Genomic DNA, 18415 nt, shown 5'->3' with positions numbered 1-18415 from the left:
ATGTATTTAAGGCCTCAGTTTATCACAACCCAGCCCAGAAAGTTCACGTGTGGCTCAGTTGGTAGAGCATAGTGCTTCCAATGCCAGGGTTGTGGGTTTGCTTCCCATGGGGGACCAGTACGAAAATGTATGCAGTTGCTCTGGATAAGAGCGTCTGCTAAGTTACTAAAATGTATATTAGGACAGATGCCAGGAAAAACAAAGGCTTTGTTAGCAGGAGAGAGCTGCCTAACTCTGGTGAAATTTGACATTTAATCTATCTGCTCGGCAGCTGAAAGGCTCTTATGATGAATTGAGCACTGCTTGGTGTACAACATCCTTGGGCAAAGTTCAGGCATGTATGTGTACCCATGTATGTCTGAGTGGGAGAAAGAAATATGTTTGAGAGAGTGAGTGAGCGAGAGAGAATCTTATTTATGTGACAATTATTCAGAGTCCTGACATCTCCCTAATGGCCAATAATTTGCCTTAATGTGAGGGAACAAGTTGTTTTGTGTTAGGCAGATATGAAAGTCCACTTAGCATACAACCTCCTCCACATCAAAGCCAGTAAGCCACTCAAACCTTTTTAACCACAAGGACTATTGTGCTGTCCTGTCTGTAGTCAACTCTTCACGACTCCCTCACCTCCTCCCCCAAAGCCAAGCTAACAGGGCTAGCATGCAAATATCACTTAAGTTCAATGTAAGCGTCTTTGGTAAACAGCACACCAACTTTTTTAAAGCAGTAATGGAGAAGATTTGTATTTGTATTTATTAGGGATCCCCCCCTCCCCCCTCTATTAACGTAGTAGAGGAAACTCCAGTGAGATACAACACATTTATTGTGTTTCCAATTATATTAAAAATATTTCAATGATGTATGAGTCTAGCAACAAAACAAATCTATCTTAACAGATCTATCAAAACAAATGCCTTTATGAGATTCATTATTTTATTATCTACATTATTCAGTAGAACAATATGAAACTGTTTACACCTTCGGGTCTTATCTTTATTACCCTTTAGTTGTACTTTTTTTTATTTATCTTTCATGTTTTATTCATTTTTTTAAAACAACAGGAGCGTGCTAATTAAGACAAAGGAGAGGAGGACAGATCAAATGGAGAGAGGCAGATGAAGAACACACATTTGAAGATGTAGCGTCTAACTAATACACCACCATAGCTTGTTATAGCCTAGCTCTTCATGGCTGTGGCTGCTACTCTGCTGAACATCAAAGCAGCGTATAACAAGATCTCTCTTTCTTTGTTTGTTGTGGAAAACAGAACAAAGAATTGTAATGCTATTAACGTAGTAGAGGAAACTCCAGTGAGATACAAGACATTTATTGCGTTTCCAATTATATTAACAATATTTCAATGATGTATGAGTCTAGCAACAAAACAAATCTATCTTAACAGACCTATCAAAACAAATGTTCTTATTTTTATTCTTGTACCTTTATGAGATTCATTATTTTATTATCTACATTATTCAGTAGAACAATATGAAACTGTTTACATCTTCGGGTCTTATCTTTATCACCCTTTAGTTTGACTTTTTTTCTTCATGTTTTCTTCATTATGAAAAAACAACAGGACCAAACTTCACACTGTTGCAAACGTTAGTCTGGCCAATTGACATTATACCATTGATATACAGTACCACTGTACCACCACCATGCCTTCAGAAAGAATTCACACCCCTTGACTTTTTCCACATTGTGTCACAGCCTGAATTTAAAATGGATTCAATTTAGATTTTGTGTCACTGGCCTACACACAATACCCCATAATGTCAAAGTGGAATTATGTTTTTAGAATTTTTTACTAATTAATAAAAAATGAAAACTGAAATGTCTTGAGTCAATAAGTATTCAACCCCTTTGTTATGGCAAGCCTAAATAAGTTCAGGAGTAGAAATGTGCTTAACAAGTCACATAATAAGTTGCATGGACTCACTTTGTGTTTAACATGATTTTTGAATGACTACCTCATCTCTGTACCCCACACATACAGTACATTCAGAAAGTCTTCAGACCTCTTGACTTTTTCCACATTTTGTTACGTAACAGCCTTATTCTAAAATTGATTAAATTGTTCTTTCCCCTTATCAATCTACACACAATATCCAATAATGACAAAGCAAAAACAGGTCTTTATAAATATTTGCACATTTATAAAAAATAAAAATGAAAATATCACATTTACATAAGTATTCAGACCCTTTACTCAATACTTTGTTGAAGCACCTTTGGCAGCGATTACAGCCTCGAGTCTTCTTGGGTATGACGCTACAAGTGTGGCACACCTGTATTTGGGGAGTTTCTCCCATTCTTCTCTGCAGATCCTCTCAAGCTCTGTCAGGTTGGATGGGGAGCGTCACTGCACAGCTATTTTCAGGTCTCTCCAGAGATGTTCGATCAGGCTGGGCCACTCAAGGACATACAGAGACTTGTCCCGAAGCAACTCCTGCGTTGTCTTGGCTGTGTGCTTAGGGTCGTTGTCCTGTTGGAAGGTGAACCTTCGCCCCAGTCTGAGGTCCTGAGCACTCTGGAGCAGATTTTCATCAAGGATCTCTCTGTACCAGTCTCCCAGTCCTTGCCGCTGAAAAACATCCCCACAGCATGATGCTGCCACCACCATGCTTAACCATAGGGATGGTGCCAGGTTTCCTCCAGACGTGATGCTTGGCATTCAAGCCAAAGAGTTCAATCTTGGTTTCATCAGACCAGAGAATCTAGTCTTTTAGGTGCCTTTTAGCAAACTCGAAGCGGGCTGTCATGTGCCTGTTACTGAGGAGTGGCTTCCATCTGGCCACTCTACCATAAAGGCCTGAATGGTGGAGTGCTGCAGAGATGGTTGTCCTTCTGGAAGGTTCTCCCATCTCCACAGAGGAACTCTGGCGCTCTGTCTGAGTGACCATCGGGTTCTTGGCCACCTCCTTCACCAAGGCCTTTCTCCCCCGATTGCTCAGTTTGGCCGGGCGGCCAGCTCTAGGATGTGTCTTGGTGGTTCCAAACTTCTTCCATTTAAGAATGACAGGTGTGTGCCTTTCCAAATCATGTCCAATCAATTACATTTACCACAGGCGGACTCCAATCAACTTGTAGAAACACCTCAAGGGTGATCAATGGAAACAGGATGCACCTGAGCTCAATTTCGAGTCTCATAGCAAAGGGTCTGAATAACTATGTAAATAAGGTATTTCTGTTTTTTATTTTTTATACATTTGCAAAGAATTCTAAAAACCTGTTTTTGCTTTGTCATTATCGGGTAGTCTGTGTAGATTGATGTTGGAAAAATAATTGTTTTATTTAATCCATTTTAGAATAAGGCTGTAACGTAACACAATGTGGAAAAAGTCAAGGGGTCTGAATACTTTCAGAATGCACTGTACAACTATCTGCAAGGTCGCTCAGTCAACCAGTGAATTTTAAACACAGATTCAACTACAAAGACCAGGGAGGTTTTCCAATGCCTTGCAAAGAAGGGCACCTATTGGTAGATGGGTAAAAAAAAAAGCAGACACTGAATATCCCTTTGAGCATGGTGAAATTATTAATTAGACTTTGGATGGTGTATCAATACAACCAGTCACTACAAAGATACAGGCATCCTTCCTAAAGGCGTCTGCATGCTTCCCAGCTAAAACATTTTGGTAAAGTTTGTGCATATATTATGACAACATTTTGTGACGCTTTTGTTCATTTTGGACTTCGTGAGAAATTTTTTCTTTTGTTCGGGCACACCAAAACATTTCTGGAGGCAAGCAGAAGTTCGGAGCCGAAGTCTACGCCCCTTAATTGGTGATTGGTCAACGGTAGGGATTCTTCAACAAAGTCTTTGTTGTCATTCAACTAGAGATGACTCGTTTTCATGCAGATTTTTTCATTGAAAAATACTGCACCAAACATCTTAGTTAGATGTAAAATTGCGCGACTAAGATCTCTTTGGCAAAAACGTAAAAATTAATGACAGATTTCTTTAGTTATCTTAGATTAATTCTGACTATTTTGAGGAAGCGTATACTGGCTATGGCGTCTCAAAATGGACACACAGTACTATTGCCACTTTTTTCTTGTTTTTCAATCGAAGGTCTTTTAAGGGAGTATGTGAACACACTCGTTCAGTTCACCTAGTCGAGTTCGGCTAGGCGCCAGCCGAACTAAAGCATGCTGACGCCTTTACTCAGTTGCTGGAGAGGAAGGAAACCGCTCAGGGATTTCACCATGAGGCCAATGGTTACTTTAAAATAGTTCATGGCTGTGATAGGAGAAAACTGAGGATGGATCAACAACATTGTAGTTACTCCACAATACTAACTTAATTAACAGTGAAAAGAAGGAAGCTTTTACAGAATAATAATATTACAAAACATGGCACTAAAGTAATACTGCAAAAAATGTGGCAAAGCAATTAACTTTTTGTCCTATATACAAAGTGTTATGTTTGGGGCAAATCCAATACAACACGTTACTGAGTACCACTCTCCATATTTTCAAGCATAGTGGTGGATGCATCATGTTATGGGTATGCTTGTAGTCGTCAAGTACAAGATAAAAGGAAATGGACACAGGCAAAATCCTAGAGGAAAACCTGGTTCAGTCTTCTTTCCACCAGACACTGGGAGATGAATTCACCTTTCACTTTTTCTATCTAAAATATAAGGCCAAATATACACTGGAGTTGTTTACCAAGATGACATTTAATGTTCCTGAGTGGCCTAGTTACATTTTTTACTTAAATCGTCTTGAAATCTATGGCAAGACTAGAAAATGGCTGTCTAGCAATGATCAACAACCAACTTGACAGAGCTTGAATAATTTTATGTAAATTAGATATTTCTGTATTTCATTCTCAATACTTTTGCAAAAATGTCTAAAAACATGTTTTCACTTTGTCATTATGGGGTACTGTGTGTAGATGTGTGAGAAAAAATCAATTTAATCCATTTTGAATTCAGGCTGTAACAACAAAATGTGGAATCATTTCTGAAGGCTCTGTAGCCACCTGAGAGCTGTCATTGTACGAGGGAACACCAGGAGGCACTGTCTCTCTCAATCACAGCCTGACACTGGATTTAATTATCCCTCCCTGATACTGTCACCTTTCTCTCCTCCCTCGTCTCCTCTAATTTGAGCTAGGAGCAGGTCACTGTGCCACAAAGCCACTGTGCCTATCTATGACTGCTTCCAGTCAGCCAATCAGAACAGCCTGTAGACTCACTACTGAATTTGCCCTGACTACTTCCTCTGTTAACACCTCTCTCCCCACTGGGCTACGCGACTCCAAGAATCATAACGCTCTTTCAGTGGTCATATCCTCCTCTAACCCCATCATATAGCTTAATCCCTGCTGTATAACTGTCCTCACACCACACTGACTCAATGACTGACTGACTGAGTGAAAGAGGGAGCCCCAGGTCTTCATTGATTGACTGTTCTAATCAGTGTGATAGCTGCTGCTTTCTACACCTTAGGACCAATTACCTAAATAGCATTGTTCCACAGCTATACAAGGACAGAGAAGAATGGCTGAACTTCAAGTAGCTGTCAAGGGAAGAGCTTTTGTTAGGTTAACACAGTGAGATGAAACCATTACAAACAAAGCGTATAAACACAATTGGAGCAAACTTTCCTTTTGCCATTAATCTGTACTGTATCGCACATAAAGTAGGCCTACTTGCATAACTTTACATCAAATGTGATGCAGTACTTCATAATACACACCACTTGATCTACTGATCTGACTTTTTCTATACAACCTCTCTTCCACGATCTCTTCAGTAATAGTGCAACAGCAGTGGAATTGTAATATGTGAAAAGCTGAACTTTGGGATGACTTTCCCTTAAGTGGGATCTGAGAGAGGCTGCTGACTGTTTCGGACACAGTGGGGCTCTTCACTATGAAAGACACACAGTGAGGTGGCCTACAGAGAGCGCCTTTCCATCAGAGAAAGAAACCTGCTCACCTCTTCACTCTTATCCTAACCCTCTTTCTCAAACTCTCCGTCTATCTCTCTCTCTCTTTTACTCTCTACCTTCCACTTGTTCCCAATGAGGTGATCTTGTTCATGGACTGAATGTGCAGAGTGGGGTGTTACATACCGGTGTTACATATTCCAATCACTTACATACTATATCTGGAGGAGATTGGAAAGAAGTAGGTTTCACGCAGTATTGAACAATCTTTATATGGCCTTTTCAGAAATAAACCAACATACCCCTGCAGGGCTTTCTCCCCAAACCAGTCTCCTTTGCCCAGGGCTCGCAGGTACACAGGCATGTCATTGGGCAAATCCTCCCTGGTGACGTTAACCTGTCAGAAAAGAGATCAGCAGTCATTCAATGCTTTAATAGAGGGGCCTTATTCCGAAACCCCCACGGAAGGAGAAAGACAGCTAAGCCAGTAAGCCTATGTCTTAAAATAGCAACAATTCCGATTTAACGGCAGGGAGTTCCATCACAAATAGAGTATATACCCTCAGGAGGATAAGATCACCTCTTAATGACATTGAACTAACCTCTACTGTAATCACCATAGTAGACATTCCATGGCTAGCCCCACTGACGCCATGCACCTCTACTATTAATACATGCGCCTCTCTTAATAATGGTTGGTCTATGTGATGTTGATGGTGTCATCCCTCACCTTCCCCTTGCTGATGATGAAGAAGGTGTCACCTCGGGCTCCTTGTCTGACGATGTACTCCCCATCCCCGTAGTGCGTCTGTAGGGAGAGGAAGAGAAGTATCACTCAGCTCTGTCATGAACTGTCCGAAGAGGTCTGGCTGAGGACAGGCTTCTGTCAGACCTCTTCGGACAGGCACGCAACTACCATGTTGAATCATCACCAGTTGCCCCAATGTAGAACAGCAGTTAGGAAAATAGAATCACTGTGTACACAGACCATGTACTGACAAATGAGACCATAGAAGACACGAATGACATCAATATCAGTTACGATGTTAAAAATGATACATTCTCTTTTTCTGAATGAAACATCATGCATTTATCAGATTGTGACTGAAACTGAGATACAGGGCTGCTGCTGCTTCACGTCCGTCCTTGGCAGCAGGGCTCGATGTGAAGTGTTTCCCTTTCAAGCAGTGACATGTTTCCAATAATTAGCTCCCTCCTTCCCACTGCTCAGATGTGGTCAGATAAAGAAGGAGAGACCTTTTAACATCTACTGCTGGGTGATAAGCCTTTTAATTTCATGTTCTGTTAACATCTCATTGATGTTGTCATTCATTCTCCCCCTGACGGCTACTCACTATGGTGTAGCACTGAGTAGTTCTAAAGGACCAATCAGGGACTACCCTCAAAGTTCCCTTCTTGACATTTCATTGAGTTATTTTAATCTTGCACCTTGAAAGTACATCTTGGAGAACATAATCCACTATTAGATGTCAATGTCACGATCGTCGGGAACAGAGGACCAAGGCGCAGCGTGGAAGGTGAACATATCTTTATTATTTGAGTAATACCACGAACAAAACAATAAACGATAACGTGACGTCCTCGGTTCAGACACAAACCTAAACAGGAACAAGATCCCACAAACACTGTGGGAAAACTGGCTGCCTAAGTATGGTTCCCAATCAGAGACAACAAGCAACAGCTGATACACGTTGCCTCTGATTGAGAACCACACTGGCCAACATAGAAATACTAAACTAGAACAAACACAAATGAAAACTCACACCCTGGCTCAACATACTAGAGTCCCCAGAGCCAGGGCGTGACAGTACCCCCCCCCCCCAAAGGCGCGGACTCCGACCGCGCCAACCAAACACGCCAACCAAACACCACAGGGGAGGGACCGGGTGGGCACTCCGCCTTGGCGGCGGATCCGGCTCCGGGCATGATCCCCACTCCCTCTCTAACCCCCCAAAGTACCCCTGGTCCGGTCTGACCCTGCTGACCGGAGCTGGACTGCACACCGGTGGAGCGGATTGCTCTAGCTCCGGCGTGACGCAGCTGACCCGTGCCGAACCAGGCACCGGTGGAACAGGCACGGGCTGTGCCGTACTGACGATGCACACTACTGGCTTGGTGTGGGGAGCAGGAACGGGCCGAGCCGGGCTGACGAAACGCACCACTGACTTGGTGCGGGGAGCAGGAGCGGGCCGGACCGGGCTGACGAAGCGCACCACTGACTTGGTGTGGGGAGCAGGAACGGGCCGAGCCGGGCTGACGAAACGCACCACTGACTTGGTGCGGGGAGCAGGAATGGGCCGGACTGGGCTGGCGATGCGCACCACAGGCTTGGTGCGGGGAGCAGGAACGGGCCGGGCCGGGCTGGCGAAGCGCACCACAGGCTTGGTGCGAGTGGCAGGCACAGGCCGGACCGTACTGGGAACACACACCACTGGCCCTACGCGGGGATCAGGAACAGGCCGGACCGGACTGGCAACACACCCCAGTACCTCTCCCCGTGCCTCTACATCCTCCTTCCCCCTGGTGACCAGTGGCTCCTGTAACCTGGCGGCCTCCTGCTGCCCCGTCGTCCACGGCGTGAGCCCACCCCTAAAAAATTTCAGGCCGTCTCTCCTACCCGTGGACCAGGTCTCCATGTCTCTCGCCAGACTTTCGCCCTTCTGCTTCCAAGTCCAGCCTTTCTCTTCCTCACACGGCTTGACCCAGTCGAGGAGGCGAAGGAGATCTGCTAGAGATCTCCCTGGCGATGGCTCCTGGACACGCTGCTTGGTCCAGTCTTGGTGGGATCTTCTGTCACGATCGTCGGGAACAGAGGACCAAGGCGCAGCGTGGAAGGTGAACATATCTTTATTATTTGAGTAATACCACGAACAAAACAATAAAGTGACGTCCTCGGTTCAGACACAAACCTAAACAGGAACAAGATCCCACAAACACTGTGGGAAAACTGGCTGCCTAAGTATGGTTCCCAATCAGAGACAACAAGCAACAGCTGATACACGTTGCCTCTGATTGAGAACCACACTGGCCAACATAGAAATACTAAACTAGAACAAACACAAATGAAAACTCACACCCTGGCTCAACATACTAGAGTCCCCAGAGCCAGGGCGTGACAGTCAAGATATCACCTCGTCAGTTGCGAGACACTTTATAGAACAGAATCATTCTATTAATGAATTGCGTTGCGTCGGGATCGAAAAAGTATATCCACCACTTAGAGGAGGTAACTATGACAACAGATTACTCCAAAGAGAAGCCATGTGGATATATAAATTAAATGCTGTATCTCCACACGGTTTAAACAAACAATTCGATTTCACCTCCTTCCTATAAACCACATTTAGACTGTTATAGAAGAACACTGTCCATATCAGTTTTTGCACATCGTTTATGAGTTGGCCCCACATATTTATGAACGGCTTTGCCTGATGTCCTTTGTGGTGGCCTATCTCATGAATTGACGTGATGTATTTAGGTGAGCGGACACCTGCGGCGATTGATTTGTGAGTTGCCCTTCGTGCCCGCACCCATACCCTATAATTCTGTATCTCTTTGTGACTAATTTGTATACAGGTAGACCAGAAAAGCCACATCCCTGATTGGCAGATGAGTGGCAACCCTGATTAGAAGCACCTGCTGCTCATCTGTTGTTCTTTACAAATGCTGTTTTGAATGAAAGAATTGTACCAACACACTGAAGAAGGCTGTAAAGCCGAAACGTCTGTGTACGCTATCCCTGATGCAGTAAAAACATTGGAATAATGAAGTAAGCTTTATGCAACATATTTTTGAGTGCGAACCCATTACACCTCTTTGTAGGCCAGGGAGGAAGAAAAGCACACAGCAACAGCTCAGGGACAGGTCCCCCAGGCTATAGGACTTAGCTGCTCTTTTCCCACTCTTTGGTTTTCAGAGTGGCAGGAAGTCAACTCAGCTTCTATATAGGTGGCACTAGATTAACTTGGACTTTGGTGGAGGGAATAATGAAACACAGTAGGGATGAGTGTTTAAAAAAGAATACTACTAAAGTACTTTCTTTCGCCATGATAAATAAATAGGTCTGAGGTAAGAGTAGATAAAAGCAGGTTTTATGGATTGGTGGTAGTCAACAGCTTTGACTTTCATGTCAAAGTTGGGTGCATCAAGAAGAAAGAGATCAACTGGAGCTCGAAGCCAGGTCCCCATATTCATTTAAAATAGACAGCAGATCCATTTCAATAAAGATGGAGTGAAGTGGAGGGTCATGAATTGGAAATGAGACTCCTTGGTATAATGGGCAGGCTTATCAAGGGGAAATTATGGCCTGTAGTGTATGTACCATCGCTATGCATCAAATAATAAATAATTAAAATAATAAATAAATTGCATCATTTCCAATCATCTATATTCGATTATGATTGACAGGTTGTGGTAACATTCCTTTGTCATTCCTCTTTCTTTTAGCATGTGACCTGTCTGCCACCCATCGATGGGTGATACAGGTGTAGGATCTTAATTTGAGCCAGTTTGCTAAAGCAGGAAAATAATCCTGCAGCAACAGGAAATGTGAATTATTATGTGGATTAGAATTAATGGAATTTTTTGTAGGGATTTATACATTTTTCGTCACGGAAAATCAAGTCTGACATTTCTAAGTGGAAATTGCAAACTTCAGAAGCCTTTTTAAACCTCAAATACACTACACGTTTTACATTTCCTGCAATGCAAGAAAGTTATCCTGCAACAGTGTGATCAAATTTAGATTCTACATCTGTAGCTGCTTAATTACCCTCACACATCAGATGGAAAACAGTGAACTCTTGACATGCTCTGCTCTGCATGAGCCAGAACAGAACAGTGTGGGAACGGAGAATGGCCGCCCACTCCCCTAGCTGACCAAGCCCAGATGTCTGAAATAAAACATAAACCTCTACTCCCAATCCAACTGCTGCCTGCTTGGACACACATCCATAGTATGATTCTGGGGGTTTGATACCACCATGATTAATATCTGCATTGTTTACATTCTTGATACTGTACAGTTTCTTCATACCAGGCACCATGGTACTGTGTGTGCTGTATGTTTCTCCAGCTCTGGAATGACTGTACAGTAAACGGTGTTAAACAAACACAGCTCACCGATTTATTTTTAGAGAGTAAAGAGTGTTTAAGCTAGTCAGTATTTATTTACCAGACAGACTCGGTAGGGAGGATCAGTCATCAGCAGTGACAAAGGTGAACTGTCTTTCAACAGCTCTTTCTTGTTTATTTCTGCGCTTTAGTATATTTTTAGGCCTGGAAGAAAATGGCAACAGTATTCGTTGAAGCTGCATGGGAAAAATCCATTAAGATGGAGAAGAAAAAAATCTATGGCTAATTTAAGGGAACATTACTTTTTGGGCTGACCCAGACTTTGTTTTTCTTTCTCCCAAATTGAAATAAACCACCTGTGTCAAGAGCAGTGTTTGCTAAGGAATGGGCATTCCAATGAGTAGAAGACAGATACTTGTCCCCATACAGTAGCTAAACTATATAGCATAAATATAACATACTAGTGTATACTGCTTAAAACATCCTAACACCTTTTTAATCTCACTTTCAAAGATGAGTTGAGAAGTGATTAATGTGTTGAGTTTTAAAAAGTTATAACTTACCAGAAGAATCTTAAGATCTTATTTTCATTATGAATGGTGGCTAAACATCAAACAGTAGTCTTGGAGTGGAAGTAGTGGGTATTTCTCATTATGTAATTGGCAAGTCATTAAAGGACAGGAAAGGCATGGTTGAAGTGCGATGATGAAAAGATGCCCTTGCAGACGCGGAACATTCCGCTCCACAACACTCAATTACTTCCTAACTTCTTGACTTTACATATCTACCACTTTAATTTGACAAGAATCAATTACTTTCTTACTTGGGTGCCCCGGTCTCCTTCGATTTGCATGTGGAATGAGAATCCAAGAACTACTCTGCTGTTCTGTTATACAGAGTTATAGCTGATATGGCTGGTGACATAATGAGTGTTACTCTGCCCAGTGTGCTTGAGGAGCCTGTCAGCCATTTCAGAGTAACACCATAGGAGGGTTAACTGTGAGTTAACTTGTTGGTGGGGTGCTGTCAAAGGCTCTTAATGTGTCTGTCACTTATACTATGTTGTTCTTTCAAGTGTGAAGTGTGAAGACAAAGTAAGAAACAAACCGATGCCGTTTTGTACAAACAAAATATCTTCTGATTATACTAGCCACTGGCCACACTGTATACCCAGGGGATTCACCCTGTTGTTGTGTCTAAAGTAGATTATCCTGTTATCATGGAGGATTGCCTTGGTGTTCTGCTCCCACAGGAGTCTTATCATTATCCCACACTGCAAGGCTCTAAGAGCTTGTTCCATAATCCAGCCACCATATCACGAAGAAGCCTCCATATCACGTCTTTTGAGGAAAACATTACTACTTGAATGCATAAGTATTAGTTGCCTGCACGCACGCACACACACACACACACACACACACACACACACACACACACACACACTACAACACTCCTCTGTATGCAAATAGGGAGATCTTTGCAGATTTTGTACTGAAATGATGACTGACAGTAAGTAATGAGAAAAATCTCTGTGAGTCTTAAATTAAATGCCATGCATCACAGATGTTGTTCTAAAGTGGGTTTGCCTGAGGTTCCGAATGTTCTCATTCGTAACCTTCACCACTGTGTTTACTCATTTAAATCAAGATAAATACCATCTGTGAGCCTGATGTTAGTACAATGACTGTCTATTCTTTCAGGAAACACTGAAGCTAAGCACTACTGTAGTTCAAGGCACAACACAGCACACATCCAGAGAGGATGGTGTTAACACTGAGGTTCAATAAGGAACGATTGATATCTATGCAATTAACAATATGACATTTTTACAATCATATTTTCACGTCTAGGCAAATCACCATGACAACAAACAATTTGGGCAAGGAGATTGTCTGTGTTGTGTTGTTCCATGTTGAATACCATTCTTTGATCGATTTGCAGGTGCATATAATCTGATTGATTCTAGCATCTTCTGGTGATGTGTAAAAAATGTATATCACACGCATCCGCACACACATGCACGCACACATACACGCACATTCGCAGTAAGCCAGCAGGCGAGGGTTATCTGCAGAGACCGAGCAGGCAGGATTACTGTAGGTGTGCAGAGGAAGGGGGATCAGAGAGGGAGCCTGAGGGGGAGAGGTTGGCCTGCCCTGGGCACTTCACGCCTGGGGAGAGCCCCTGCTCCCACTCCTACTGTGTAACCCACCTCCACCACGCTGCATGGCAGCACATTCATCACCAGCCCCCTTTGGAGCTCAATGCACTTAACTGTTTGAACATTCGGAGTTTTCCTCATGTTTTATTTTAGTCAGTCAGAGGGATAGTGTCTTGGTAGCCAATAGGGCATTCTGTGTCTGAACATAGAAACAGAATATCAATTTGTCGGAAACACCTAGAACACTATGGAGTGGATTGTACGATTGTGATATGATTGCTCCCCAAATACTGTTTCGCCATTTGAATTATAACTCAAACTTGTGTTTGCCCTTTGCATGTAATTCCTTTGTTGTTCTTGGGGAAGTCAGTGTGACCCAGAAGCAGCATTTGGTGCCAATGAAAACTGAGGCCAACGCTTTAACAAACAAACATGGTTAGATATATTCTATTGGTTGGTTTAGAAATAAGGCTGTGTGTTTTTAATGGAGCTAATCCTCTATTGAGCCAACAGACTAAGATAACCATGACATAATGTATTTGATTCCCCTGTGGTTTTTGTGCTAATACTTAAGTTGACTTTGATAGAGAAAGTATGCCGGAATTGTATTTATGTGGTTTTCATTATCAAATGTTCTTTGGAAACTTTGGAAACAAGTTATACTGGAGGTCATGTCATCCAATTAAAAATGAACATCAGAGAGCTCATTTTCTTGTTCTGAAATTAACAAGCATAAAATATTGGAGGTGAAAGACTGTAGGGACTCATTTTTGCATACCTAATGTAATATGTCTGTGGTGCTCGAGTGGTCCTGAGGACCCCGTATTACTGTTTTGGGAAACATCAGCATGCTAGTGAATAATAAGAGGTTTAGCAATCTGCTCTGAGGATGGGATTACAACTATAATTGTTCCCTCTTACTCATAGATCTATGGTAAGAGATCATTTAGAGTTAACAACCAGAAACTAGACACACTGTTGATAGCATTTTTATATTCAGATCAGAGCCAGAATGGTTTTCCTGACCATGTGACCTGACTAGGAATACTGTAAATCTGGGCTCTGGTTATAGTCTACTCTAGAGTTGTTCCTGGTCATGTCAAGTGGTATCCTAATTCTACACAGACATTATTGCAGTCAGAGTCAGACCAGAGGTTTTCAGACCAGAGGCTGTCACAGTGAGTTTTACCTCAGGTTGTGTCTGGTGAGCTACTGTCTACAGATGAGACCTTAAATCAGTTAAAATGGCTCTGTCAGCCCAGGACAGGACAGGACAGGACAGGACAGGACAGGACAGGAGACCTGAAAATCCTTGCCACTAGTATGAACATTGTAATGACTACAAATTGCAGCTTAGATACATTTCCAGAGAAACCTCTTTTAAAGTGTGAATATCCACAGTATAATAATCAATTACACAGTCAATGAAATAGACGTAAAATCATCAGTACCCATTGCCACAAACACTTCGCTAAGTTCAACCAGGACACCTTGGAAACTCACCTCTTCCATAACATCGGCGAGCTTGCTGAGTATTTCTTCTGAAAGGCCTTGGAATGTTGGAACACTGTTAGGGAGAGGGAGAGAGGGAGTGAGAGTTAGCTGTTTTGAAGCGTTCAGCCAGAAGGTGAAGCCAACAATTCATGCTGTTCTCGGCTGGTTAACAGAACTAGGTGTTGTGGAGCTTTATGACTTGCAAAGCGTCGCCCACAACTGATAAATACTGTTTATTCACATGAGGTTCACTCACCGTCAATATTCTCTCTGCTGTCTATCTATCTCTTTAAGTAAGCCAAAATACCAATGCGCTAGCAGAGCAGGTATGCAGCATCTATGTAAAAGCCAGCACAGCAGGTCGCATGAAAGAGTAGAATCTGTATGACTGACTAAAGAGAGAGAAAAAAACCCAGGTACATAAATTCCACAGGCTTATGTATATAGGCACAGCTGTGACATCATACCGATCCGTGTCTTAACTCCCCCCCCCCCCCCCCCCCCAACACCAGCATCATCTGAAGTGGGGAGACGTTTGTGCAGAATCACCACAGTCGTAAGCCACAGCTCAAGGTTCACATGTGGGTGACATTAGTTTGTTTTAATTTTCCTCTTTTACAACAGGACAGGGTTTGAGTTTAAGGTTGAGCCTGAGAGCAGCTGCCAATGATACTAAGCCTTCCAGGAAGCTCAAGAAGGCTTTCTTGGCAGATTCAAAGATATTTACATACCTCTGGCATGCTTTCTTCTCAATGAGAGAGACTTCACTCACACACACGTGGGCGGGCACATGCACGGGTGCACACACACACACACATGCACGCACGCAGGCACACACACACGCACGCACAAAAAACAAACACACATGCGGGAACGCACACGGGGGCACAAACAAACACAAACACACACACACACAATCTGGCAGATTGACAACTTCAGAGTCTCTTCGTTACACGGGAACTATTCCTTCAGAAATTGATGCGTTTGATATTTGACATTCTACATTGAAGATATGCACTGACAGAAGCTCCTTCACAAATATTGTGACATAAAAGGTACCTGTTCTTACAAATTGATTGCATTTTCAGAGATCACAGCACATGAGCCATGAAAGCCACTAAAACCACAGTCTGCATTGGTTTTCCTGCAGAGGAAGGAAGAAGTCAAACGACTTTATTGATTGTTCGAGACTTCATCCCCTGTGCACCAGCCGGCTGTAGCTGTCAATGCATGGGGAGAAAGGAATCTTATTTTACCACTAAAAGCCGACTTAATCCAAACCAATTTCCTCTTTCCCTGCATGTGATATCATCGGGTCCAGAACTTCCAGTAAAGGGCACAGCAGGTCCTCTGGCCGGAGAGATGCTCTTAGTGCAACATTCTTCCTCAATTATCTATTTCAGTATGGAGACTGGAGGAAATTCCAGCCCTGGCCACTTACAGGCATTTTAAGGACTCTGTGTACGAAAATCAGTACTTGAGGACGTGTTTTGAATGTGTTGTCTGAGTATTTGTGGACTTTCCATCTGAATCACTAGAGTTGATCACTGGGTGGGAAATCTTCATTCGGGGATGATGATGTAGTTTGTTATTTTTACGGCACCCTAAGGTTTGCCTGCTCAGAAAAGGGGGATTTCATAATCTACTGTATGCTGGATGTCTACTGAGAGTAAATCTATTGGTCTGAGAGGGACGTCAGCTGTTTGTTGTAGAGCAGAAAACCCATTGGTAAACCTACAATATATTAAACACAAAAACTATGTTTTAGTTAGAAGTAGGCAGGTCTGAAGCTGGAAAAGAAAGGAAATGTGAAATCAATATGTAAAGTCTCAGTCAATGGGTTAGCATGGATTAGACTCAGCTGTGTGAACAGAAAGAGGACAGTGATATCAAACATAATATGATAATGATCAATAAACTGGTGTTTTAACAGTTCCAAGTGGTAACAAATGGATTTAGTATAAAGACCTGAAGTCCACAATCACCTGATGCTCATTTGAACATGCAAGTGTCTTTGTTGAACAGTGCACCCAGACATGAGTGACAGGAAACGGGAAGAGGGGGAAGGTGACTCTGTGACTGTCAGAGACTGTCACTCAAACCTCAGCCCTCGCTCGAATGGCATCTCAAGGGAGGTGGAGGACAGAGAAAGAGAGGGTGAGAAAGAGAAAGTAAAAGAGGGAAAGCGAGAGAGAGAGAGAGAGAGAGAGAGAGAGAGAGAGAGAGAGAGAGAGAGAGAGAGAGAGAGAGAAGCCCACCTCTTTAGAAACTCCATGTATTCGGCATGTTTGATGAGGCCCGTCCTCATCATAATGGTCTGGAAACACTGGCGGTCGATGGCCCATAACTTCACATTAGTGAGGGCTGAGGAAGAGACAGCAAAAATACATTAGATAGAGAAAATAACAAGCTTTAGATCACAGGATGGAATACCTGTTATGGGTTGCCACACAAACAGTATCATATAATGACAGAATATCAGCAATTTCGACAATATTCCATTTACTCATTAACATTTTAAAATGTGAATCTAATTAAAAACCTGTGCACTTGTATCACTGTATTACCGAATCTACTATATCTGCTAAACAAGGTCATCAGACATATAGTATCCATGGCAACTCCTGTGGCTAAACCCAAGTCCAGCCATTTGGAACCGGAGCAATAATCAAATCATACCACCATCACTGATGTCTACCTATGATTACCATTCCCATGTACATTTTCCATGGCTAAGCATTGTCCAGTGAGTCAGCAGGTAGCCTAGCGGTTAAGAGCGTTGAACCAGTAACTGAAATATTGCTGGTTTGAATCCCCAAGCCAACTAGGTGCCAAAATCTGTTGATGTGCCCTTAAGTAAGGCACTTAACCCTAATTGCCCCTGTAAGTCGCTCTGGATAAGAGTGTCTGCTAAATGACTAACGTGTAAAAAATGTGTATACTCTCAAACCCTCATCATGATTTAACACTGAGTGCACAGAGAGATACTAGACACCCACAAAAACGTCTGATGACCGCTGTGTTGGATTGTATCAGTGAACCCAAATTGATTTCCCTTAATGGATCATTATCTATGGTACACAGATTAAGGAGTCTTAGACTGGATGATGGAGAAGGACTAGAATAGCTGACATTCCATATCATTATTCATTACTCTGGTACAGGGATGGGAATATATAATGGGAAAGTTCAATGCACTTTGTGGGAATATCCCAAGTTATTATTATTATTAGATGAAGACGTTGGGACTCCCCTTTGCAGTGTGACAGGGTACGTGACAAGACAAGGCATTTGCATGATGCTCCATCAGATGTATTGAATTGTTTATGGTTCATGTGACTGGTTGCTAGTAGCGAAATCCCCTTTAATGTCTAAGTTCATAATTTATCTTTATTAGTTACATATCTATTACGGCATATCTTTATTTACAACAAATATGGTAATATTAAAAAATGTGAATAAGGTGAGTGAGTAAAGGTCCTGCTTATACGAATTGTGTTAAAACACAAGACAGCCTATTTAACCATTGATTTATGAGTGCTCTGTGCAGTTTGCTCTATATCAAGGCCAGTCAAACCACACGGGAATACTGTATATTACTTTAGATGAGACAGAGCTGTAGTGTCCTAGTTAAGAACAGTGTCAGTGATTCCCACGAAGTGAATGTTTCCCTTTCTCCGACTACACTAGTTTGCATCTCTGTATCAGTTACTTCTAGCTACATTATAATATGCATGTACTGTATATTATGTACCTTTAGGG

General features: G+C 42.5%; 1 protein-coding gene across 2 annotated transcripts in view; it reads right to left on the bottom strand.

Annotated features, from left to right (window-relative positions):
* The window catches only part of LOC311101147 (cGMP-dependent protein kinase 1-like), a 155469-nt gene that overhangs the window by 46473 nt on the left and 90581 nt on the right, over window positions 1-18415 (bottom strand). For both annotated transcript variants that reach the window (XM_084142218.1, XM_084142219.1), the window contains exons 4-7: window positions 16912-17017; window positions 14663-14726; window positions 6635-6712; window positions 6207-6301 (exon numbers count right to left, since the gene is read on the bottom strand). In XM_084142218.1, the coding sequence (XP_083998344.1) occupies window positions 6207-6301; window positions 6635-6712; window positions 14663-14726; window positions 16912-17017 (343 nt within the window). The remainder of the gene's footprint in view (window positions 1-6206; window positions 6302-6634; window positions 6713-14662; window positions 14727-16911; window positions 17018-18415) is intronic.

Source organism: Coregonus lavaretus (genome assembly GCF_964263955.1).
Source record: "Coregonus lavaretus genome assembly, chromosome: 25".
NCBI classification, from domain to species: Eukaryota; Metazoa; Chordata; class Actinopteri; order Salmoniformes; family Salmonidae; genus Coregonus; species Coregonus lavaretus.
Note: the sequence above shows the minus strand (reverse complement) of the source record. Positions and strands in the feature narration are given on the sequence as shown.